The sequence below is a fragment of the Condylura cristata genome, unplaced genomic scaffold (assembly GCF_000260355.1).
Source record: "Condylura cristata isolate star-nosed mole 26May11 unplaced genomic scaffold, ConCri1.0 scaffold00023, whole genome shotgun sequence".
Taxonomy (NCBI): domain Eukaryota; kingdom Metazoa; phylum Chordata; class Mammalia; order Eulipotyphla; family Talpidae; genus Condylura; species Condylura cristata.
This window is the reverse complement of record NW_004567124.1, coordinates 32,890,951-32,916,828: the sequence shown is the minus strand read 5'-3', so window position 1 is coordinate 32,916,828 and position 25,878 is coordinate 32,890,951. Positions and strand designations below refer to the sequence as shown.

The following is a 25,878-nucleotide window of genomic DNA, read 5'->3' as shown; positions in this document are numbered from 1 at the left end:
CCTCAGACCTAGAGGATACATCAGAAGGGGAAAGGAAAATAAACAGTGCTTCGGAGTTGGAGCCCAGTCACCTCTAACACTTTTTGCAGTGCTGGAATGTCTTTAATCTAGTGGGCTAGGGGGCTGTTTCTCAGGGATCCAGGATTCCTTCAGGGTACATATTCCATCTGGGTCACAAGCTCTAACTTTAGCGGTCTCCACCAACCGCATTCCTTCTCAAAACAGCAGTCTACTGGCGGTACCATGGGTGCTCAAGCGAAGAAGCTGGGTGGCCATCGTAATCACCCTCCAAAAATCTAGGCGGTCCACCTGGGAAGACCCAGCACTCCTCTCCCCGCCATGTCCTATCCCAGCACGCACATGTCGCCTGGCCCAAGAGACACATAGGAGCAGCATCTCTCTGATACAGGTGCTTACTGAATCCTCTAAATGGGTAGCATTAGTAGCTTTAAAAAAAAAAAAATGACCCTAATGTCCTGGTTGCAGCCAAGACTGATACAAGCAGAATCTCAGGATGGGATGCAAAAATCTGTCACTGTTAACCTCTTCCCACCCCCAAGTGATTCCAGTGTGCAGCCAGGGTTGATCATAACTGTCCTAATGACAGATTCATCCCATCTTTTGTCATCAATCAAACATGGGCCAGACTCTGACATTCAGTACCCAGTCACATGAAGCGGTTCCTCTAATCTCTGATTTGAATGCTTAGCCCAAGTCCCCAGCTCCGGGGGAGCTTCCTCAGCACCTCAGTTCAAGTACCAACAGAGCTGAGTACTGCAAGACATGCCATTGCTGGTTTGAGCAGACACAAAACCCCAGCTCTCATATAGTGTAGAAGGTTCTCACGTGTATAGGTGAGTGTATCGCCCCACTAGCTCACCTGTGGATCCCTGTGCCCTCTGTGGGCCCTGCCCCAGGCCTTGACCAGGTGCAGCTACTCTTCACAGGCCTCCCTTCTGTTGCTACTTCCCCCAGGAGTCGCCCCAACTCCTACTTAGCGCTCCGCTCAGGGCACTGACTCAAGAGTAAGTGATCACACCTGTCTTCTGCTTGCATCCCAACACAGGGCCTGGGAGAGGCCCTGCCGACTCACCCCCATATTTAAGGGGAGTCCTCAGCCCAGGTCTCTGCCCAGGAATGCAAACCAACCGCACCTTTGAGTAAGCACCTGTCTCAGCACCACAAACCACACCTGCTCAATGGAGTGGGCTTGTCAGGCCAGCCAGAGCCCTGCCCCGCTGTCAGGCCTGCTCTGAGCCAGGAGGAGGCTGCCTCAGGCAGCTGACACTGGAGAGGCGGAGCCGGGGCCCATACTCCCGGGTGTGCACGGTAAGTGTGCCATCTTGGCAGGCCAGAATGCTGTCATTTTTACACACCAGAAGTCAGATGAAGGTCATGGAGAAGGCTGTGGAGATGTGGGCACATGCTGTGGGCACTCTACAAGTGCCAGGGGTCTGGAAGTAGGCATGCAAGGTGGGTCAGAAATACACAAGGGGGACCTAATTTGTTTTCTCTTTAATTCCCACCCCCAACCCCCAAACATTTGAGATGCCTGTAAAAGTTAACTTAAAATATATGCCATCTAAGGACACTGTACAGAAGCTGGGGTTCCAGGCTCTCCCCGCGCTTCCAGCCCAATCTACCGGGTGAGCAGCTGCTGCTAATTGCTTCATTCTTTATAGCCCATATGTGCTCTCCCTTCTTCCTTCGTTAACCTCAGACATCACTGGCAACTCCATGCTGGCAGCTGAGGTGTGGACAGACACCTTGTCCCCCACCCATATAAGAGTGGCTTCTGCACTCTCCTTGCCTCTCTCAGAGACTCAGGCCTGCCAATCCTTTCCTCTGTCTTCCCTTCCCAGGATTCTGTCTCCACCTAGGGTCAGCTGCTCCCTTTTAATTTTTTTAAGATTCTGAGATGGAAAGAGGTACCCAGATTTCAGAGAAAGTTGGAACAAGGCACAAAAATTGATTGGCTGTGAGGCCGTGTCTAGGAGGCTCTGGGGGCTTGGATGTTACTGGCAGGTGGTGTGATTCTGAGCCACCAGCGCAGGGTATCTGAGTGGCACCCACGGAGCAGGGCTGGGGTGATGCAGGCCTGTTTTGTGGGAGCAAGCACTGGCTTCACGGGATGCAATACGTAAGGCCACAGTGTGACTGAGGTCGGGGGGAGGGCATGGAAGAAGAAGAGGGCCCTGAGCCAGAGCCAAAAGTACAACAGCATTTCAAAGAACTTAGACTTGACAAGAGGGAGATGAGCAGAGGGGAAGCCGTCTCCCAAGGGAGGGGAGGTGGCCCGACCAAGCAAGGGCTGACGGTGATTGTCGTGTGTTGGCAGCCAGCCTCGTGGGCAGGGAAGCGGGTGAGGGCCCAGCACAGAGAAGATGACGGAGCAAAAGAACATTAGTAACTCAAGAGGGAGGTGAGCCGAAGGATTTCAGGCAGGGAAAGACTTTCTTCAGGGAATTTAGCTGCCTCAGAAAGAAGTGGAAGTATTCGCAGGCTCAGATGAGGGTGGGAAGACAGAGTCAGACTCCCAAGAAGGCAGAATTGCGGGGACTGGGCTAGGAGAGAAGCCAGTCCTACAGGGAGGTGCCGTCCCCTCCGCCCTGACAGGAAGGATGCCACCCATGCAGGCAGGGCTGTGGTGAGATGTCTTGATGTCTCCCCTGGAGGGCTCCCTAGTCTTCCTGGAAGGGAAGGTGCAGCCCCTGGGCCGGAGCTAGGGGCTGGCGAGCCGGCCAGCGCAGAAGGTGGGACTGAAATAGTCCAGAAGACAGGGAGGTCGCTACCTCTGATGCTCACAGGGTGTGGTGGAAAGAGGGGACATGGCCACCCCCCAGGAGAACCAAGTTTCAGAGCAGGGAGAGGACAAAAGTGACCTGCAGAGAAGAACTCAGTGCTGCAGGGATGTGACAGTCATGGAAGACGGGCTTGCAAGGGTGATCGTTCAACAGATATTTATTGAGCAACGGAGTCTGCCAACTTCTGGGGTAGACACAGTCCCTTCTGGCATAGGCTTAGGCCCCATGGAAAAGCTGGTGGGGGGTGGCGTGGTGGGCGGTGCAGAGGGTGAGAGAAGAGGCCCAGGCACATGAGGAAGGGGCCTGAATCTCAATCAAGACCTCGCCACTAAAGAGGACCTAAGTCTGTCTCCCTACCTGGAGGTCGATGGAGCTGTTCACCCTTCACTCATTCCTTGACTAAGGTATGCTGGACGCCAACTGTGGGCCCTCAGGTCTGTGGGCAGGGCTGGGCAGCAGAATGGAGCAAGCTCAGGGGCCAGGGCTGTGTAGTTTGGCCACAAGGGTGAGAGAAGGGCCAGCAGCTGTAGAGGAGGGAGTCACTAGGGGGTCTCACAGCTCGGAGAGGGGTTTGGGCTGGCAGGGGGGCCTTTATGGAGAGTGGGAAGGTGGGAGTGCCTCTGGAGGGTCCTCCCCACCAACCTGGCTCTGAGGAATCTCTACGGGCGCTCTGTTAGAATCCCCAGGGGAGAGTTCTGCTCCGAGTATCTGGGGTGCTCTCCCTTCTCTCACTATCTCAATGATAGAGGCATTAGGCTGAGGGATCACAGAGAGAGGAAGGGAAAAGAAGTTGTTGAGCCACTCGGCTACGTAGGAGGAGCCCCGGCTGGAAAGGCCCAGGTTTCGGGATCGCGAGGCCCCTCGTCCCCGTCGGGATTGGCTCATGTTCCTGTGGCAGGCAGGATACTCCCAGGGATTGTCAGGCTGGTTGGGAGGCCTGGTGGTCACGAGGGAGGAGGTGGCCTCAACTGCAGAAGGGGGGCTTGCCCACATGTGAGCACAGGACAGTTTGAAGGGCTTGTGGAAGACTCCGAGAGGGTGTGCAGTTCTCTTCTTCCTGCGTGACCAGAAGTTGATCCCGCGCTGGAGGACTTGCTGGCTGGAACACTCGGCCTCTGGGATGGCAGCTTGTTCCGCAGAATGGATGGGTGGCCCAGCCAGGGGGCCCCATATGCCCTGGGGCAGATGAGGGTTCCCGCAGGGAAGGGATGCATCTGGTGCTCTCAGCAGGGGGCCGGCAGGTGAGGAGCGTGGCTCGGTGGTCTCCTTGGGCTCCACAGGCTTTCCAACACAGAACCTCAAACTGAGGGTTGGAAGGGACCTCGGGGCCACCCAGTCCAACCTTCTACTCTATTCAGATCCCCTTTTCCCCTGGCTAGGTGACAGCCCAGCCTCCATTAACAAACCTCCAGGGACGGAAGGGCCTTCCACTTGTTCCACTGTGGGACAGCTTTAAAGAAGCACTTTCTCACGTGGAGTCAGACTTGCCTATCTGGGCCCTGCCAGGGCACCATGCCCTCACACCTCTGCCCTGGCTCACCCTAGCTGTGATGAACACCCTCCTTGTTAAGGATTAGAGCATAGAAAGAGCACAAGGAAGCACCGAGGTGGTGGTTAGTCCGGAAAAGAGACAGGGGTCTGGAAGGAAGCACTCTCAGCATTTCAGAAGTGATAACTCAAGGCCTGGTATGGAAGTAGGGCTGGGGTGATCCAGGCCCACAGCTGGCACTGGCACTGTCTTCAAGACAGTTAAGACTCTGACTCTCTGGAAAATCCCCAGGTACAAGATGAGTCTGAGGGTTTCCTGCTGTGGCTGTGCCCCCTGGGAACTGGCCTAGGAGAGGCAAGAGTCCTGAGCCAAGCTTTTGGGCCACTCACCGAGTTTTCAGCATCTGAGTCTTCTGAGCTGCTGATCACCACGATGTGCTCCTCTGAAATAAGGCAGGAGATAGTGTAAGGTCCTGACAGGGACACCTGCTGGGTGGGACCCCACCCAGGGGAATCTTAGCAGGCCAGTGGGCTGGATGAGGTGAGTCCACCCAGGGGGGCCTGTCTTGCGTGCCAGCCTGTGCCTGTATGGAGGGGTTATTCAAGTGGCTTTAAGGAAACCCGCCCTTCAAATGCCACAATACAGATGAACGGGTCAGAAAGCTGTGGAATATTACTGAGCAATCAAAAAGACAAACACACTATTTGCAGCAGCATGGATGAAGTTGGAAGGGATTATGCTAAGCAAATAAGGCAGAAGGAAAAAGATAAATATCAGATGGTTTCACTTATATGGGGAATATAGAGAAACTGAAAAAAAAAAAAAGTCAGGAAAGAGACAAAACTTGCAAGCTGATCATAGATCTGAGGCCCACAGCAGGGGAGAGGGAGGGGTAGAAATGGGAGGGAAGAGCACATGGGACTGTGGTGATGGGACATGATGCTATGGGGGTGGGAGAATTACAAGGACTATACCTGAGAGATCAAATACGCTACAAAAATGAACAACAATGTAAGAAAATTTTAAAATTTCAAAAAAGTGGCTTTCCATCTTGCCTGCTACGCCTGGTCTATGAATACTTAATTCAGCTGCTGGCCCAGAATTCAGAGGTCGGAGCCCCTGGAGGACAGTGTGAGGTGTCAGCCCCTACTGCCCACCCCCCTACCTACCTGTCTCCCTGGCTTCGCTGGTCACATGGTTGCTGTTGGGCAGGAGGACCTCACTTCCCACGACAAGGCTATTGGGTCGGGGAGGCCCTTCCAGGTGGGGTGGTGAGATTGCCTTGGAGGTGCTTGGCTTGGGCTGCTCAGGGGAACTCCGGGTTAGTCTTGCCTCTCTCTCTTCCTCAGACTCCATCTTGATGACCTTGCTGCTGGGGCACTCGGTCAGGCAGGACTTCCTCTTCTGTGGTGTAGAGACCTCCTGTACAGTGGGGATTCACAGGGCCAGGTCAGAAGCCTCCAGGGACACTGTGGTGGTGGGCAGAGACTGGACTTGGGTGATGGGGCCTGCAGTCTCCCCTCTGCTCCTCTGGGTCCCTCTGTTCTCTGCCAGATCAAACAGGCCTCTCTCTCCACAGAGAACCCACCCAGATCCATGCACACTGAGCCTACCTGCTGATCTCTGCTGGCCTCAATATTCTGGAGGGGAGCTTCCTGGCTGGGCCGCCACTGGCCAGGAAGATTGACAAGAAGGTATTGATTGAAGCCTGGATTCTTACCTCAGCACTATCTCTCACTGCCTGGTGGGACCTAGGTACTTGAAAAGGGACCAGGGGCAAGGGAGAACCTTACCTCTCCAAAGGAGGCGTCTTTGATGGAGTAGGCGAACAGTGGGACAGGGTGTGCCCCGGGCACCGACTGTACCACAGGCTGGGCCTCAGCCAGTCCTGGGGGCTGCACCAGAACCCTCTGTATCTCCTCTGGCTGCAAAGTCAGGAAACAAGAGTCAGAAATGACTGGTCAGCATGCCCAGGGCTAGCATCGGCCCAACCCAGGGCCTCATCCAGCCACAGGTGCAGGCTGCCCGCTCCAAGCGCAGAGCCCACCAGTGACCAGGAGTCCTGCCCACACCCTCCGTGACTTCACCTACGGCACTTCGGTCCTGGCATCGAGCAGCCACCTTGATTGCTATTTGTTCTAACAGGGCCTTAGGGATCACACTGCCCAGCAATTCCTTGAGGCTTGTTAGATAACTAGCTCCTACCTAACCTACACATCCCCAGGGAAGAAGTGCTCACTGCTGTCCCAAAGTCGACCCAAGGAGAAATCTTCCCACTGAACTGCAGCTGGCTTCCCTGTGACCTTCCCTCTGAACCCAGCCTGGTTCAGAACAGTGAATTACACACCCTGAACAAACCACTTCTAACTCCTCAGTTCTCAGTCCCCCTCTGTGAAATGAAGTAATATCCACCTCACAGGGTGATGGGTGCCAACTGCTTTACTCCAAGTGAGTTGCCTGGGAGGACTGCTGGCACTGTGTACACCACTCACGACAACAATGATGTCCTTTTTTTTTTAATTAAAGATTTATTTTTATTTATTTGAGCATACAAGAACTGGGGTGTAGGTCAGAGATTTTACCAGAGACAGAGTGGGGAGCAGAACAGGCAGACCTACTGAAATACACTGCTGAGGGGAGCAGGAAGTAAGACAGGAGAAGTCTACTGCACCATGTGGGTCAGCTCCCTGGCTAGAGATCAAATTCACACCTCAGTGGCTGGCAATAGCTTGATAGCACTGAGACTTTAACCCCTGCACCACCCGCGAGGCCCTGATGATGATTTTCTTTTTCTCTACTCTGCCAGGTAAGCTGAGCACTTCCAGTACCTATCCCAAAACAAAATAGAGAATTTCCATATCATCTACTCCATATACACCCCAAAGCAGAGGTTAGACAAAAACTTGCATATGAGTAAATGTTCACAGCAACTCTATTCAAAATAGCCAAAAGGTGGAACCAACCCAAATATCTATCACCTGGTAAATGGACACACAGAAGGTGGTATAGCCATATGCTGGAATATTATTCAACCGTAAAAAGGAATGAAGTTCTGAGATTTGCAACGTGCATGAACCTTGAACACATTATGCTAAGTAAAAAGAAGCCACAAAAGAATATATATGGTATGATTTCAATTATATGAAAAACTCATTTCACTTATATAAAAAATGTTGTGAGAGAAAGCAGAATGGTGGTTATCAGGGTATGCAGGGGTGGAAATGAGGGCTGACTGCTCTGTGGGCACAGGGCTTCCTTTTAGAATACTTAAAATATTCTAGAAGTAGATAGATAGAATGGCTGTAGAAGCTTGAAAATGTGTTGTCACAAGATTGTATACTTTAACATGGTTAAAATAATAAATTTCCTTATATGACTTTTACCATTATAAAAAGAAGTTATAAGTTTTAAAAGTTATAGGCCCTCCCTGGTGGCGCAGCGGGTTAAAGCATAGCACTGAGAAGCTAAAGCCACTTCCACATGAGTTCGATTCCCGCCTGCCCCGGAGGTCACCACATGGCGTGGCAGACCTCTCCTGACCCGCCCGCTGCTCCCCTCAGCAGTGTTCTTCGTTTTCTGCCTGTTCTGCTCCCCACTCTGTCTCTGGTGAAGACTCTTGCCGTCCCTGAGCCTCTGGCCTGTACCCCAGTTCTGTATGCACGAATAAATAAATTTAAAAAAAAAAAGCTATAAAAAAGAAGTTAAAAAAGAAAAAGTAAGCACCATACTATGACTACAGCTGAATCTTGAACAACACAGGTTTGAATTGCCAACGGTTGACTGATACACTGATTTTTTTTTCCTATAAATACAGTTGGCCCTCCATAGCTAATGATTTTGCATTTATAGATTTAACCAACCGTGGTGGATAGAGAGCTGACTGTAAGGAAAATGAGTAGCCACGAATATGGGTAGGCAAGGGGGGGTCCTGAAAACAGTCTCTGAGTTGATGGTGCCCTTTGGTGGATACTAAAGGGTGTCTGTCGTTTTGTGGGAGTCAAACGTTGGAGGTGGATTTTTGACTGTATAGGTTTTGGTACCCCAACCCCCGTATTGTTCAAGGGCCAACTCTATTGTCAATTTTCATGCAAAGAAACTGAGGCACAGCAAAGACATCATTTTCTAAAACCACACACTTAGAAAGGGCCTGTACTAGGTTTCGAAGTCACTCCTTTTCATCAGTCCCTCTTCTCCTTCATACCCTGCCCCAAACCCCTGATTGTGTAAAACTGAAAATAAGCAAAGTGGGAAGAGTCCTTCCCAAAGGGGAGGCCCAGCCCGCAGGGGCTCATCTATGCGGCAGCCTCCACTCCTGACCACTGGTGTCTTATATTCCCTGAGCACACAGGGCATCGTCCATCAGGAGCCCGCAGGCTGTCCCTGTCCACTGTGTTACATGTGGGACTCTGGGCCTGAGGCGGGGAGGGAGCTCTTGGTATAGAATTTTGAAGTGGAGTGCTGAGATCCCACATCATTTGCTGTAATGCACTGACTTTCCCCTTTCCAGGGCTTCTTTTTCTCAACATGTTTACAAAAAGAGGAGAAAGGTGTAGGGGGAAAGAGAATGAACAGATAATTTCCTAAGTCTCTACAAAAGTACACACTCTCCATGGTGCTCTCTGTGGAGGTGTCTTCAAACGATAGTTTGTGACCCACTAGCAATCAGGATAGCCATCGAGTGGGTCATGACCAGCATTTTTTATACTACACAGAAGAGTGTATAGAAAAAACAACACTACAGTGCATCCCATGTAGTAAGTGAAATTTGTTTTACCAAACTGTTAAAGCTACAGGTTTTTATTTGTGTGCATGTGTACCTGCTGTAGGTTAAATGAAATATCTATTTCATAATGAGTGATGGTCAAAAAAGTTTCAACTAGCTCATACCCATCAGGATGACGGAACCCCTTACACCACTGGTGGGAATGTGCAATGGTATAGGTGCTATGGACAATTGCACTTAAGTTCCTTCAAAAATTAAAAATAGACGCACAGAGAGATGATCTGGTGAGAACACAAGGGGGAGACGGCCCTCTACAAACCAAGGAGGGAGGACTCAGAGCTTCCAGTCTTGCAGCCACCTTGATCTCCGACTTACAATCTCCAGGACTAAGAAAGCATGTGTTTTGCTTTGTTTATTTACTAACAGAATTATTACCTGCTGGCGCTGCAAACTGCAGGCATGTAAAAGACCCTCTTTCCACTTGGGCTTTGAACACCTCAGAGGCAGAGCTGGGCTCCTCTCTGCGCACCCCACGCTTCTGGACACCCACCCCCACATTAACAAAGGAGCGGAAGCACATGAGTGTTCAAAAAAAAAAAAAAAACAGGTCATGCTGATTGACTTCGTTGTTTTGTAGCTTTAAAAAAATTTTTTTTTTCATTAAAGGACTGTATCGTCATTACAAAAAAGGGTATATGAGAAGCAGGGGAAGATGCAGAACTATAGCCATACCCAAGTTGCTAGTTTTACCTGTTGTATTTTGCCTCCTCTCCTTGAAAGCACACGGTTGTCATGAAAGTAAACCAATACTTTCAGAGGGGATAAAGGTGGGTAAGAGGAGTCTAGAAGTCAGGAACATGGACTGTCTTTCTCTTGGCAGAGGCTTGGAAAGGAGCAACCACGCCTGGCCCAATGGCACTCCATACCTGTCCTTGCCCTCCCATCCCCGTCTCTGCTCACCCCAACCTCACCCCAACCTCTTACCAAAGTGAGAGTAACAGGCTTTGCAAAAAGAGCATCCTTCTCATTCTCTAAGTTCAAAGTGCTTAGCAGCAGATAGTGAGAGGTCACAGCAAGACAAAGGCCTGGCAAAATACCCAGGCCTTACAGAAGACAGTGCAGGCACTTGCTGTTCATTAAGCAGTGCCTGGCACCCAGAAGACAGTCGAGCTCTGTGGGGGTAACTTCCATGTTATGGAAATGACTTCTTTGGAGATGGCATTCACTCTTGATGTTGGAACACCAAAACCACCTAAATCCGCATCAACAAGGAACTGGCTAAATAAAGCATGCCCCATCCATGCAAAAAGGCAGCAGGATGCTCCCTGTCTACTGAAAGGCTAAGAATTCCAGAGTAATTTCTCCAATGAGAAAGCCCAGGACACAATACTATGGCTATGTGGTACTGCGTTTCCTTTGTGCAAACAAACACAAAAAGAATAAGAAGAATAGCAAGTAGCTATAATCACATTAGCTTATAATTCTAGAAGGGTATATAAAAAATTAATAAAGACAGGTATGACGGCATACCTGGACAGATGGGGAACAAGGTAGGAGTGAGACTTCTGTTTTCATTTCTGACTATGTGATTATCTCACTGATCTAAAAAAATAAGTGTCCTTTTTTACCTGTGCCAGTGTGTGTATAGGGGGACAGAGCACATGAGGAAGCTAGGTTTGGCTTCTAGTCCTGCCCCTAACTTGCTACGTGGCTTCGGGTTAAGTCACACCCCCTCTTTGAACCTTAGCTTCATTGCCTGTAGAAAACGAGGTTACGCGGCACACTCTCCCGGATCTACGACTCTCCTCATTCTCCACCCTAGGGATAATCCTGCAATCTCTCCCCTGCCGGTCACATCATGTGAAGGCTCACCCTCCCTGACAGCCCCAGCAGCAGCTACGCTTCTCCCCGAGGACTGGCTAGTCCCGGTCCAGAGCCTTGATGGGCAGGCACATAGAAACCTAATGGCCAGGATGAGCAGATCAGAGAGAACTGAGACAACCGAGAGCCCTCCTGGCAGAGAGGAGCCGTGCACGCCAGCACCTACAAGGACACGTCAAAGGGGTGCCACTGCATGTCCCCCAGAGATGGGAGTGCTTACGAATGAGCATATTTCCTGTCCCTGCAGGTATCTGCATGAAAGCGGAACAACCACAGGTCAGGGTGTTGCAGAGGGGTGGAAAGGCCAACATCAGAAGGGACATAGGTGTCTTCTAACCCTGAGAAATGATGGTCTGGCATGCTGGCGCTGAAAGAGGCCAGGAACCCCTAGGATTTAAGTCTGACTCCTGGCCCCATTCTCCTTTCTCTCCTAGAGTCATATGTAGGGGAAAGTCTACACATTCACCCCAGGGATAAGCTCACATATCTGGGGTGAAGTGCAGAGCAGGGAGAGGTCAGCTGCCACATCTATAAGGTTGGCTACCAGTGATCACCTCGTGTCCACCTTGGGTCTAAGCCCTCTCGGCCCCATTAAGAGCTACTCTGATATTTAGGAGCCTAGAGCCAGCCCACTACCTTCCTTTACTCTGTCCCACAGAAAGTTCCAGTCCGACCACCTGCTGTCCCTCTCTTAGCACTCTGCCAGGCACTGTCCCTGCCTGCAGACACAGGGAGAGCAGGGCTCCAGTCCCTTCCTGACACGGGGCTCCCGACACCCCTGACCCCTTTAGCCCTCAAACTCATCTCACCATGTCAATGTCATCAATGTCCTTGGCGATGCTGGCAGTCTCTGGGCTGGTTGGCTTCGGAAGAGCTGCATCTGAAGAACACAGAGAAGGTCACAGGCAGGTCAGAGACATCCTGGTGTGAGAGAGGTATTCTGGTCTGGGACAGTTGACAGAGGGAACAGCACCCCATTGTCTTCCTGGATGTCACAGAGAGCCAAGGCAAAAGGACGCTGGCATGAGTCTTGAGAAGTTTGAAAGGGCTGCTGGGGAGAGAGAGTCTAGATCCACTGCTCTGTTCTCCTCAGCATACCACAGCTTTTATTAGCGGAAAAAACAAAGTGACAAAGATACAGGATAAGCAGAACTACCAAACAACAATTCGTCTTCTCATTTCTTAGTATTCAGTGTTATTCTGGCACTCACTGCCAAGGTTCTGCATTATCAGGCTGTCCTGTTCTCTTTTCTAATCCTTATTCCACAGACATGGTTTCACAGACACAAACAAGAACAGCATGATATGGACACAGGTCAGTCTTCCAGCCTATACTGACCAGTCTTCCAGTTTCGGGGTCTCCAGTACTTGGAGACCCATTCTCCAGCCCTCTCCCAGCACTGAGGCAGCTCCCTGGAAAGGCTGGCGTTAGAAGGAAGCTGGCAGACTACAATGAGCATGAACCCCACCAGCAGGGAGAGATGGGTGGCATGGAGGGCTCGTGCCTTGGGCTGTAAAGCCCAGGTGCCCTTCTCTCTGGGTCTGGATACAGACCCGGCAGTGTGAGCAACCCTGAGGTGGTGACTGCTCACTAAGCACAAGCACAGTGGGAGTTCGGCATACCCTTCTTACCTGCAGTCTGGTTTTTATTAAATCTAATCTAAATCTCTCACACTTGAGATAAAATAAATCCTTTCTCAGCTGCTGTCTGGTGATAAGACCCAAGGCAAGCTGTCTAAACTCTGGGATCATTCCTATATATGGGATGACATTCATTGGATGACCAGGCCCACTCTAGGATTATACTTTTTTTTTTTAAGATTTATTTATTTATGCATACAGAACTGGGGTACAGTCCAGAGGTGCAGGGACAGTGAGAGGATTCACCAGAGACAGAGTGGGGAGCAGAACAGGCAGATGACAAAGTACACTGCTGAGGGGAGCAGCGAGCAGGTCAGGAGAGGTCTGCCGCGCCATGTGAGTCACCTCCAGGGCTGGGGATTGAATTCATGCTGAAGTGGCTTTAGCTTCTTAGTGCTGTGCTTTAACCCGCTGTGCCACCAGGGAAGGCCCTGGATTATACTTTTAAGAACCCACAACCATCATTGCCAAGGGCAGGAATGAGCAAGCCCTTCACGGCACCTTCAGTGTTGGGGTCTTTCTTCCCTTTCTCAGTAATGCACACAGAGTCAGAACCAGAACTGCCCAGAGCTAAGATTCCAGCCTAAAGATTTCCTCAAGGTGGGGTTTCCTCAGCCCATATCTCTTGGTGTCTCCAGAGCTGTTGCAACTCCCAGATGTGCACTTCAGGACCAATCAAGAACTACACCTCACTCTCCAGCTATATGTTGCCACCACCTTGACTCCTGGTCAGGCCTGACAATGTCTGAAATCAGAAATTCATCTGCTCTCTCTCTTCCCAGGCCCAAGACCAGACAGGGCCCACAACGTTTGGCAGTTGGTCTAGATGACAAGCTACCCTGAGGGCAAAGAGGCACCTATGCTGAGTCAGATGGTGGTTGGGGACAAGTACCCACCTCTGCAGGTGTTTTCTCAGCCCCCTCCATTCAACCCACTGACTTTTCCATTGCTTAGCATAGGCACTTAAGAGAATCTCTAGTTGTGACTGGGACGCTCTGGGGCTAAAATGATATGAAGTCTGGTTGTGTTTCATAGTTTCTAACTTCCTTAAAGGTCACAAACTAACCATCGAGTCTGGTAAGTTAGTCAAGTGGCCCTGAAACCTGAGCTGTGATCAAACCTAAGACTTAATAAAATTTCCCTTTCTGTCGGGCCCTCCCTGGTGGCACAGCGGGTTAAAGCACTGCACTAAGAAGCTTAAGCCACTTCCCCATGAGCTCGATTCCCGCCTGCCCCGGATGTGACCACATGGCGTGGCAGACCTCTCCTGACCGGCCCGCTGCTCCCCTCAGCAGTGTACTTCGTCGATCTGCCTGTTCTGTTCCCCACTCTGTCTCTGGTGAATCCTCTCACCCTCCGCATCTCTGTTCTGTATGAATAAATAAATAAATCTTTAAAAAAAAAAAATTTCCCTTTCTGTCAAGTGGCGAGCATCTTTTCTGCCCTGTCTGGGAATGGGGGACCCAGCAGCAAGCCACAAGACCGTAAATGCTATCCAGCCCAGCCAGGAAAGTGGCTCGGGCCTTACCTGTCCTTTGGATGATGTAAGAAACAAGGTCTTGCAGGTGCACCTTCAGCTCCTCGAAGGTATCGGTGTGCACGGCAGCTTGCAGGTCCTGTGGCTGCTCCTGCCGCAGGGAGGTGAGGGCCTCAAGCAGGAAGCTGTGCATGTCCAGCACCTCCTGGTCCGAGGCGTAGCTCTTCATCTTCTGCACAAGCGCACTGCCTGTGCGGATGCGCTGCAGCACTACATCCAGGCGGCGCAGCTGGCCAGACAACTGTTCATAGTTGCACTGGTAGCGCTCATTGACCACCTTCAGCAGCTTGTGCTCCTGCGCCAGCACGTGCTCCACCACCTGGCCCATGCGTGAGCGGATCAGCTCCTCGGTGTCTCTGCGCAAGCGCCCCAGTTGGCTGACCGCTGAGCGCATCTTTGCCTGCGCAGCTCCAAAGGCTGCGTCCTGCTCCTGCAGCGCCTGCGTCATGGCGTCCAACTCCTCCTGTCTCTGCCGGATCTCCAGGCTGATGTCGCACTTGAGCTTGCTGTGACCGTCGTCCAAGAGTGCGCACGAACAGCAGAGCGGCTTGGAGCAGCCTCGGCAGTAGATGCTGTGGACACACAAGGCCAATCTAAGTTAGGTTTTCCTGTCATTTTTCCCTTGGAAGTTTTCGTCCTTAGATTCTACTGCAGAAGTGACAAAACTTGGAATCATGGGTGTTTCTAGGCGTGTGCTTTCCCCAGTTCAGTGTTTGTGGTTATGGTGGCAGTATCCAAGCTACCACTGAAACATGACACTATTAAAAAGTTACTACTGGGCCCTCCCTGGTGGCACAACAGATTAGGGCACAGCATTGCGAAGTTAGCTGCAGCCGCTTCACTGGGGAGGTTGATCCCCAGCCCCGGAAGTGATCCATATGATGCAGCAGACCTCTCCTGACACGCCCGCTGCTCCCCTCGGCAGTGTACTTTGTTGACCTGCCTGTTCTGCTCTCCACTGCCTCTGGTGAATACTCTCACTGCCCCTGCACCTCGGGCCTGTACCCCAATTCTGTATGCATAAATAAATCTTAAAAAAAAAGGGGGGTTACTATGCCCAGCCATCCATAAAACAATGCAAAGACAGACAAAAAGAAAGCTAATCATCTCTGCCCATCACTTCTGAATTCCCATTCACTAGCCAGGAGATGACCAGGTGAGCATCCCAGGTGCAGCCTCCCATCTGTCCCCACCAATCACCGTCTGGAAGTACTATGAGGCTGCTTACAGGATTCTAAGGACTGGAAACATTTCATCCCACTTAACCCTCAGGTGAGTCTGTTAGGGGAGAATTTTTATGATATTCATTTCACAGATGAAGAAACTGAGACATATGGGGTAAAATAATTGTTTGAAATGTCTACAATAATTTGGATGGGGATTAAAAAAAAATGAGGTCATGCTATACCATAATTTTGTAATTCCTCTTCTAATTTAACATACCTCCCCTAGGTTTGTAATTTAGATCTAATGTATTCTCTGTAATAATGCTATTATATTCCACATGGAGCATAATTGATTCAGTCTCATGTTAATGGACATTCCAGTAATATCTTGTTTGTACATTCTTTTCTTCTTCCCTTCCTTATCCCTCCACCTCAATATGGATAATATGCAGCTTAATGCATGGGTGCTTTTGTTTCTATGAAATCGATTACAAATAATAGGATTGCTAGATCAGCGTATTTATAGTTTATTTTAACATTTTTATTTAATATATTTTAGCCAGCAAGTACTTCTGTAACATTTACTATAACAGGCACTATTATATTTGTGACTGTTTAACAAATATTAAAACTCATTTAATCCTCTTAACAGTACTATGGAGTAGGAAATATATTCCCACTTTAAGGATGGGGAAATTGAACAAGAAAGTAAAATAATTTGTCCGAGCTCACATAATTAGTAAGTGGTAAAGTCCAGATAGAACCAATAGTTGGTGAAATAGGGCCCTCCCTGGTGGCACAATGCGTTAAGTTCAATCCCCAGCCAGGGAGGTGACCCACATGGTGTGGCAGACCTCTCCCACTTCACCTGCTGTTCCACTCAGCAGTGTATTTCAGCACATTTGCCTGTTCTGCTCCCCACTCTGTTTCTGGTGAAACCCTCTAACCTCCCGCACCTCTTGGCTTGTACCCCAGTTCTTGTATGTATAAATAAATAAATCTAAAAAAATGAATCGATAGTAGGTGAAATAATGGCCCCTGTACCTGTGAGTGTTACCTTACATGGCAAAAAGGACTTTGCAGGTGTGAATGAATTAAGGTTTTTGTGATGGGGGAGGGGATCATCCTATAATATATGCGTGGACCTAATACAATCACAAGAGTCCTTATAAAGGATACAGGGAAAGGCAGGAGAGCAAAAGAAAGAAGATGTGCTGATGAAAGCAGGGGTCAGGATGATGCTATCCTCCATCTTTGAGGTGTTAGGGTCTCATGAACCAGGGAACGTGGGCAGCCTCGAGAAGCTGGAAAAGGCAACAGATGGATTTGCTCCAAGAACTTCTAAAAGGAACACAGTCCTGCTGACATCTTTATTTTATCTCAATAAAACCCATTTTAGATTTCTCACCTCGAGAGCGATACAATAATATGCATTATTTTATTTTAAGCCCCTAAATTTGTGGTAGTTTGTTGGTTGCATCAGCAATAGGAAATTAATATAATAACCCAGTCAGTCTGACTCAGAGTCCATGCCTTTAACCACTGCAATGTTGCATCTCCATATATTACCAGGAAAAATAGTGTTAGTTCCTTCCCCAGAAACTCCTCTGTAATTTACTCCCACCAACAGCCATAATAGGAAGTCGGCCCTCCTGAGGCAGGAAAAAGGATCTTAGCTGGGGCCACTTTAACCTCGATTACTGAGATCAACCTGTCTCGAACTGCCAACAGAGAGTCTGTAGGCCAACCAGACTCTGGAATCACAGCATGGTCCTCAGCTTTGCTGACTTGGAACTCCCAGGTTCCTCAAGGTGGTAAGACCTCAGGAATGGATCCTCCTGCTCAGCACAGCAGACTTGGTCCAAGATGGTAGGGATCTGCTGGGTACCCCAGAGTATGGGAGAGCAGCATGGTGTGGTCAATGGATCATGTGATTCAGCAACTCCAGCAGATCTGGTCTAAGTGCCAGATAACCCATCACCCCAAGGTAGGGCCTGTGACAGAGGTAAGCTGTAGCTGGAGTAGACACAGGAGCTGGGTAGATGTGAAGCCAGTGTGATTTGGCAGGTGATCTAACCTCTATGCACCTCAGTTTTCTTATCTATAAAACAGGGATAATGCCATCTCCTATGTGGGTATTGTAGAGGACCAAATGAGAAGTCCTATATAAATGTTCTTAATAATAACTCTCTGTACTGTAACTGATGGAAACATTAGTACTTGCTAGTGACATTATTTTTGAGAGATGCTAAGCAATTATGAAAAGAATTTATACTCTACAGAGGGTAACCTGGCAATAGCCATCCAAATTACAAATATCTTTATCCTTTGACACAGCAATCTCCCTTCTAGGTCTCTATTTTGTAGCTCTATCTTCAGATGAAATAAAAATAACAACCATACAATGCCATAGTCTATAATAGTAAAAAAACAGTAGCAACATGAGTGTCCATCACTAGGTAATTGGTACCATAAGTCATGCTATACTTATGCAATGGAATACTATACTGCTATAAAAAATAGTTCTTTATACAGAAAAAAATCTCCATGGCAAATGAGGATAATTATAGGAGTACTAGAAAAATTAAAGTACTTAATGTACATAAAAAGTTAGAACATTATCTAGCATATAACATGTTCAATATTTGTACTAGTATGATGATTAAGTAAAAAAAAAATCAAGGTGCAGAAGAAGTGTATGAATAGGAAGCCACCTTTTATGTAACAATGGAGAAAAAGGGGCAAAGTGTAGAGAGGGCTAGTGGTTTATAGGAGAGGACTGTGGGTACCTTGGTGAAAGGGAGAGATGTGGTAATATACATATGAAGAGGTGTGACCTTACACCACTAAATCACACATGGATTGTATACTAATGTTAACTCAATCCGATTTTTTAAAATAATGTAGAAAATAGGGCCCTCCCTGGTGGCGTAGTGGGTTAAAGCACAGCACTAAGAAGCTAAAGCCACTTCAGCATCAGTTCGCTCCCCGACCCCAGGATGACCCACATGGCACAGCAGACCTCTCCTGACCCACCCGCTGCTCCCCTCAGCAGTGTACTTTATCCATCTACCTGTTCTGCTCCCCACTCTGTCTCTGGTGAATCCTCTCACTGCCCCTACACCTCTGGCCTGTACCCCAGTTCTGTGTGCATAAATACATACATCTTTAAAAAATATATAATGTAGAAAATAAGAATGTATTTATATCTGATTGTATTTGAATATAGAAATCTTAGGACACACAAATGAATAAAAGCAGGTATGGGAAGAGGCTAGGCAGAGATGTAGTCAGACATTTCACCCTGATTTTGTGTTTGAACCTTGCAAATATATTATCGTTTTTTAAATTAAAGAGCAACCATTCCTAAGTGTAGTTTGTAGACAACTGCAGTTGACTCTTGACAACAGAGGTCAGGAAAGGAATATGACAGTTTCTCGTTTCTAGAATATTCAAAAGAAGAAGTTGTTTTAGCAAAGCAACTGGATTACATGAGCATTACAAGAAGAAAATAGCTTTATTCTATCCAAGCACAGCAACTGAAAAGAAATATTGGTGTTGAGGGGGAAATTCCATTATCCCCTTCAGAACTATTTTTAAAATGCCAAAAAAAAATATCTGGACATAATTCTCACAAGAAATATGTGGGGCTTATAGGAGAAAGGGATAAAAACCCACTGAGAGGTAGAAAAAAATCTAAAAACCAGAAAAGTGGATCAAGGTAGGTCCCAGCTGGGGAGACTTAAGTATTACAATGTTAATTCTCCTCAAGTTAATATAAATGTGTAAAGCCATTTTAATGAAATTATAAATGAGATTTTCAGAGTTAACCAACTGACTCTAAATTTCATCTGAAGGAATATATAGACAAGAAATTTTTAAAAAATTAAAGGGGACTTTTCTCTGCCCTGTAACACACTATAGGACTACCATTACTAAGTGCAGGACCAATCTGAAAGTGAAGACCAAAAGAACATGCCAGATATTTTGAAATAGGCCCTGGCACCTGTACGAATGCACATTCATATAATAAAGAAAGCATTCCAAAATAATGGAAATTAAGGGGGTTTTCTTTACATGCTCCCTTCCTCTGTGTCACCTACTTACTAGGTCTGGGTTTATCTACCCACTGTGTATTGAAACAAATGAGTAAGGAACTGGATTCCCCACCACTTCTTACACAAATGTAGCATGAAGCACGCTACTCTGCTTCTATGTGTTATTTAACATCAGTTTCTAGAGTTTCTTCCATATCAATGTCTGCACATCTTCCTGGCTTTATTCAACCAGTCGGTCCTATTGACTGACATTTGGGTTGTTTCTAGTCTTTTGCTATTACAAAGAATGGTAACCATAAGGACTGGTATTATCTGTCCCACAGTTCCCTGGCACCAAGCCTCTTGGCATTTTAAACTCCACCTTCTGCCTCCTTCTGTACACTTAATCACCTCTGCTTCTTGCTGATTCTTCCATTGTACTCTTTTCTGTTTCAGTCTTTTTTCGTACTTCAAAACAAAGTTTATTTGGGAGCCTCTCTGGTGGCCTAGGGGTTAAATCTCAGCACTGCAATGGCCTGAGTTTGATCCCCAGTCTGGGAGGTGACCCACATGGCACAGCAGACCTCCCCTGACCCTCCCGCTGCTCCCCTCAGCAGTGTGTTTCAGTACATCTGCCTGTTCTGCTCCCCACTCTGTCTCCGGTGAATCCTCTCAATGTCAATGTCCCCCCACCTCTGACCTACACCCTAGTTCTTCTATGTAAAAAATTAATTAATAAATTAAAGTAATTTTCCACTATAGTGGTTTAAAAAACAAAAAGTAATGCTGATCATATCTCCCATATGTCTACTGGCTGGCTCGGTATCCTCTTGGGAGACCTGTCCATGCAGAACTTCTGCTTCTTTATTAGTTAGGCTGTATGGGTGTTTGGTTGTTGCTGCTAAATTGAATCGGTTATATATATATAGTTTGCGATTAACCCCTCGTCAGTTGTGTAATGTGAATATTTTCTCCCATTGAGTAGAAACTTTTTAATCTACTTATATTTCTTTTACTGTGTAAAAGCTTTTTAGTTTGAGATTCTCCCAATTATTTATTTTTCCTTTTATTTCCTTTGCTGTAGGGGCTCAAATCTCCAACATATTTCTACTGATGCCATGAAGGGCACAGCCAATACTTTCTTTTATGCATTTTACTGTTCACGTCTTACATATAAGAAAGGCATTTTAACAAGCAGAATCAGGAAGACTGGCTGGCTGGAAGGTGGGGGACATCAAGTTAGGGCTCCAATGTGTAGTAGATTATTTATTCTCATGATAGTTAAGTACCTTATAACCACTGAAGAAATGGTGGCGGGGGAGGTGGTCACACAGTCAACAGGTGTGGCTGCCTAAAAATTCAAAACTATGTGTCTTTTCAAATAACATTTAGTCTCCTGTTATAAGAAAAGCAAGTTATGGGACACTAGATGTTGTTGATTGTGTTTTAAATGATCATACAGCAGCAAGGAAAGGGTCTGTACTGAGAGTAGTCACCCTTTTCTCTTTCTCCCTTTCCATTTTCGCCTATTTAGATTTTCTAAAAGTTTCCACAATCATATTTTGTAAAAAAGATTTATCTATTTATGCATACAAGAACCTGGGGTACAGGCCAGAGGTGTGGGGGTGAGAAGATTCACCAGAGACAGAGTGGGGAGCAGAACAGGCAGATTGACTTAAGTACACTGCTGAGGGGAGTAGCAGGTGGGTCAGGAGAGGTCTGCTGCGCCATGTGGGTCATCTGATTGGGGATGGAATTCTTGCTGCAGTGGCTGTAGATAGCTTCAAATATTGAGACTTCATCCCGTGGGACCCAACCCTGGGATATTTTAAGACAGTGAAAGCATTATTCCTATTTATTGAGTGTCCTTCCTCCAACTAACTACTCATTGTTTGAGAAGATTATAGGGAGTATGGAAGATTGAGGTTTCATAGAAAGACACTAGAAGTTAAAAAAAGCAGCAAAAAAAAGACTTGTCTGCTTCCCACTGCTGGCCCCACATCCAAGAACAAGGAAGAAAAAATTTGTGAGGGAGCAGAGAACTAGTTGGGTAGGGAGCTGGCCTGTAAGAACTGACTATGAGCTGGCTGACAAGCTGTTGCAAGATAGCAGACCAAGGCTGGTAACCACAGAGCTAGCAGAGGTTGGCTGCCACAAGGGCAGGGAAATAAAAGTCATGGGTGGCAAAGTGGAACAGTGAGGCAGAGCAGGTTAGTAGAAAAGCACCAGGAGAGTGGAAAGTCCCATGAGCAATTATGAAAGGAAACCTACCCCCAACCATAACAGGCTGCTCCCCTTGAACCTCTCCTGCTTCAAAAGTCTTGCAATAAACCTGAGTTTGCGAACCTCTGTCCAGTGTGTCAGTGATTATTCCTCAAACATACACAGGAACCCAGAAGATCGGCAACACTCTCCTCTCTCTTTCTTCCTCACTTTTTTTTTCTATGCAGGTCCCAGTTCCCCAGACAGAGGACAGGCATAGCCACAGTGACATCATGTTCTGATGGGCCATGTCACTCATTCTGGTGGGTAGCATTGCATTGCTGCCTCTGTTCCCTGCCTAATTGAGGGCAGTGAATGGCATTGTATTCAAAGGCGAGCTAGACAAAGACAAACTTGAGACCAAGGGGAATTCCAGATTCTACCATCATTCATCACTTAAAAAAAAAAACAAAAAACTGAGTACCAGCTTTGTGCCTGCATGAGTCTAGCATGTAAAGATGATCCTAGTAGGTCTTCTTGCCTCTAGTCTCTTTGAGCAACCCACGCACAAAGCCACCAGCATGGTATTCCTAATATGCTTATGTTTTAAAAAAGGAAAGTTTTATTTTATTTATTTATGCATGCAAGAACTGGGGAATAGGCCAGAGGTGTGGGGAAGTGAGAGGATTCACCAGAGATAGAGGGGGGAACAGAGCAGACAGTTTGACCGAAATACACTGCTAAGGGGAGCAGCAGGTGAGACAGGAGAGGGTCAGCTCCCAGGCAGGGAATGAAACTCAGGCTTCAATGGCTGGCGATCACTTGATAGTGCTAGACTTTACCCCTGCGCCACCAGGGAGGTCCTGAGGTGTCCACAATGATGCCACTCATAATACAGTGGGAATATACTTAATTCTTGCCCAACATGGGTTTGAACTGAAGGGTCCATGTTTATGTGGATTTCCTCGTAAGCAACAATGCTAATGTAGTATAGTAAATCTATTTAACTATCCTTATGATTTTCTTAACACCGTATATTATATATAAAACACAAAAAATGGCCCTCCCTGGTGGCGCAGCGGGTTAAAGCACAGCACTGAGAATCTGAAGCCACTTCCGCATGAGTTCGATTCCCGCCTGCCGCCTGCCCCGGAGGAGACCACATGGCGAGCCAGACCTCTCCTGACCCGCCCGCTGCTCCCCTCAGCAGTGTACTTCATCAATCTGCCTGTTCTGCTCCCCACTCTGTCTCTGGTGAAGCCTCTCACCGCCCCTGAGCCTCTGGCCTGTACCCCAGTTCTGTATGAATAAATAAATAAATCTTTTAAAAAAAAAAAAACACAAAAAATGTGCATTAGTCAATTGGTTATATTATCTGGTAAGGCTCTTAGTCAATAGCTATCTTGTCAGTAGTTAAGCTCTGGGGAAGTCAAAAGTTACACAGATTTTTGAGCTCTGGGGTCAGTCAGTGGTTCTAACCCCTGCATTGACTGAGGGTCAAGTGTAGTATGAAGCACAAACAAAATTTTTTTATTTTTTGCAAACAATTTTGTAAGCAACATGTTAATGGAGATTTAATTTCCAGAAGTTAGGTCACTTGGGAAAATTAATTGAGTTTTTCATAATGCACTATGATGATATAGTATCACTGATTGAGTTCATGAACATGAAAACAACTTGGATTTGCAAGCCAGTGACGCTAAGCATAGCTAAGCATAGCTGTTACCAAGTTATTTTATTTAAAGCTGCCTAAATACCAGTAAATGAAATAACTAATAGAGATGGAAATAGCTAAGACAACTGATCATTTAAAAGCATGGATGGGAAAAATGACTACTGATGATTGAGGTAGCAATGACTTATATTCCTAGTATAAATGGAGTGGAGTTTTATCTTGTGTTCACATATGGTATAAGTGGGTTGCTCTTCTATTTAGTCATACCAAACTCAAAATACCTCAACCATTCTGACAGCTTTGGCAGAGCAAATCCAGATTGTGAAATACAAGGCAGGAATTTGTTAAAAATTCAATGACTAAAGTTAATTATTCAATGTTAACAAGGATCTGGTGGCATGAAAAACAGGCAGTTGTTCCTTTGTGGCATAACTAATTCTAATATTATCAAGCACTTTTATAAAAATGTGTGTCAAATGTTTTTTTTAATGTAGCTCTGATTATATCCTGTAGTTCTGATTTAATTACTGTTAACATACTGTAAAATTTTCTGGGACACACCCCACCCCCCCAAAAGTAGGCAAGAAAGCAAAGCCATCTGCATGGACTAAATCAGAACAGGCTCCATTCTGTAGCCTAAGCAGGAGTCTGCTTCCTGAAGGTAAACTAGTTTCAACTCACATTCATGACTAAGAAGCTGAATAAAAAGGATTTAACAACGACTACCCAGCTTTTACCTCTGCAGGACATTCCTTAAAAAGGTAGAGATTAAATCCTGCATCGCCTTCCTCTAGCAATGACATATCTTAAACTGGGACAACTTAGAACTAGAAGCACCCTCTGTCAAAAATAATTACACTCTTAAATGTCAATGACTCACTGTTCCTACCTATAAAAACTAAATTTAAAGTCCTATTTGTTGGAAAAGTTCTGGCAGTGTAACATCTCTTGGGCTGCTTCCCAGGTTCGAATCTTCACTTTGATATCTGATAAACTCTAACTATCACTGAGATTTTATCTTCATTTAACACTACTCATTTAATAGTCATCAAATTAATAAGTTTTCTCAAATTGTCGTAATATTCTTAGATTATCAACCTGGTAAGTCTAAAAATGATTTAAAAATTGCCATACTCTTACAGGGCAGGGAGAGAGGCACCACTAAAACCCCCAAACCTGCCTGCTCTAAATAGGTTCTTCCATCTGCCGCGTCAAGACAAAAACATGTAAGACTTTAATGAAAAGGAACTTTAATACAGCAAGTATACAACACAGAAGACAAAGAATATGATTTCTAAATCAAACACCTGACGTTACCCATCCCCTCGTGGGTAAACGTCAACCCAAAAGGGATTGGCCCAAAGCAAGGCCTGAAAGCTGCCACAAGACTAAAGCACCTTCTGGCTGGGACCCATCAAAAAGGGTCAGACATGGGAGGAAAAAAACACAATCAAAATCAATATAAGCACTGCCATAGTCAACCTCCACACGAGCCTCTCACCCACATCTGTTTCAACCAGTCCAGGGCCAAGAAATAAGCACAGTTTCTCTATCACATGCTTGCTGCTCCTTGTGGCTTCCTCAGGTCTCCTCCTGGCTCTCCATCCTGCTTCCTTCTTCAGGTTCCTTCTCTTCTCTGCTTTTCTCTCAGCTCCACCCTCCTTCTGGGTGGGGCAGAGAACCTGGAGCTTCCCCTTTTCCTAGGGACCACCTTGTTATAATACTAATGGTAATAAAGAAGAGAAAAATGAGAAAAAGAAGAGGAAAAAAGAAGATGAAGGTAATATAAAAAAATTTCATTGAAATAAATAGTAGATTTTTAGATTGAAAATGACTTTGTTGATTGAGTATGCCTTTGATAAAAAATCCTCAACACCAAGGTAGCTTGGTTTAATTAATAAACTTCAAAATTATGTATCAATATAGAAACAAATAAATTTTATTTCAGAACTCTCCTGTGAATCTTTGATGTTGGAAGACAATGTAGCAGTGTTTAGAGAGCTCTGAGAGAATAAGCAAGACCCAGATATACTACATCCCTTTGAGATGTTGTAACAGGGTGGTCCCTAGGAAAAAGGGAAGTTCCAAGTTCCCTGCCTCATCCAAAAGGAGGGTGGAGCAAAGAAAAGAAGAGCAGACCTGAGGAAGCCACATGGAGCAGCAAGCATATGATAGAGAAACCATGCTTGTTTTTTGGCCCTGGACTGGTTGAAACAGATGTGGGTGTGAGACCCGTGGGGAGGTGACTATGGCAGTGTTTATACTGATTTTGATTTTGCTGTTTTCCTCCCAGACTTGTCGGGCCATGTCTGACCCTTTTCGATGGGTCCCCGCCAGAAGGTGCTTTAGTCTTGTGACAGGTTTTCAGGCCTGCTTTGGGTCAATCTTTTCTGGGTGGATTTTTACCCATGAGGGGATGCTTGATTTAGAAAATATAGTCTTTGTCTTCAGTGTTGTATACTCGCTGTATTAAAGTTCCTTTTCATTAAAGTCTTATATGTTTTGTCTTGATGCAACGGATAGCAGAACCTATTTATAGAATTGGCAGGTTTGTGGGTTCATGGGTTTTGTGGTGCCCCTCTCCCTGTCCTGTAACGATGTCTCTCAAGTATAAGAGCAATCAATAGACATTCTCAAACCAAGAGACAAGGTATTCAGAACACAGAAGCCCTTCTTGGGGGAAAAAAGAAAAGCTACATGTAGACAACATACATTGGCGAGGG

The 25,878-nt window shown here is 46.7% G+C and overlaps 1 protein-coding gene across 3 annotated transcripts in view; it reads right to left on the bottom strand.

The window, feature by feature from the left end:
• The window catches only part of PML (promyelocytic leukemia), a 66,389-nt gene that overhangs the window by 9,285 nt on the left and 31,226 nt on the right, over positions 1-25,878 (bottom strand). For 2 of the 3 annotated variants that reach the window (XM_004687967.2, XM_012728757.1), the window contains 5 exons: positions 14,067-14,647; positions 11,707-11,777; positions 6,087-6,218; positions 5,463-5,715; positions 4,683-4,735 (listed from right to left, as the gene is read on the bottom strand). In XM_004687967.2, the coding sequence (XP_004688024.1) occupies positions 4,683-4,735; positions 5,463-5,715; positions 6,087-6,218; positions 11,707-11,777; positions 14,067-14,647 (1,090 nt within the window). Of the gene's footprint in view, positions 1-2,977; positions 4,086-4,682; positions 4,736-5,462; positions 5,716-6,086; positions 6,219-11,706; positions 11,778-14,066; positions 14,648-25,878 lie in introns of those variants that run through there. The other variant, XM_012728756.1, reaches the window with a different exon arrangement.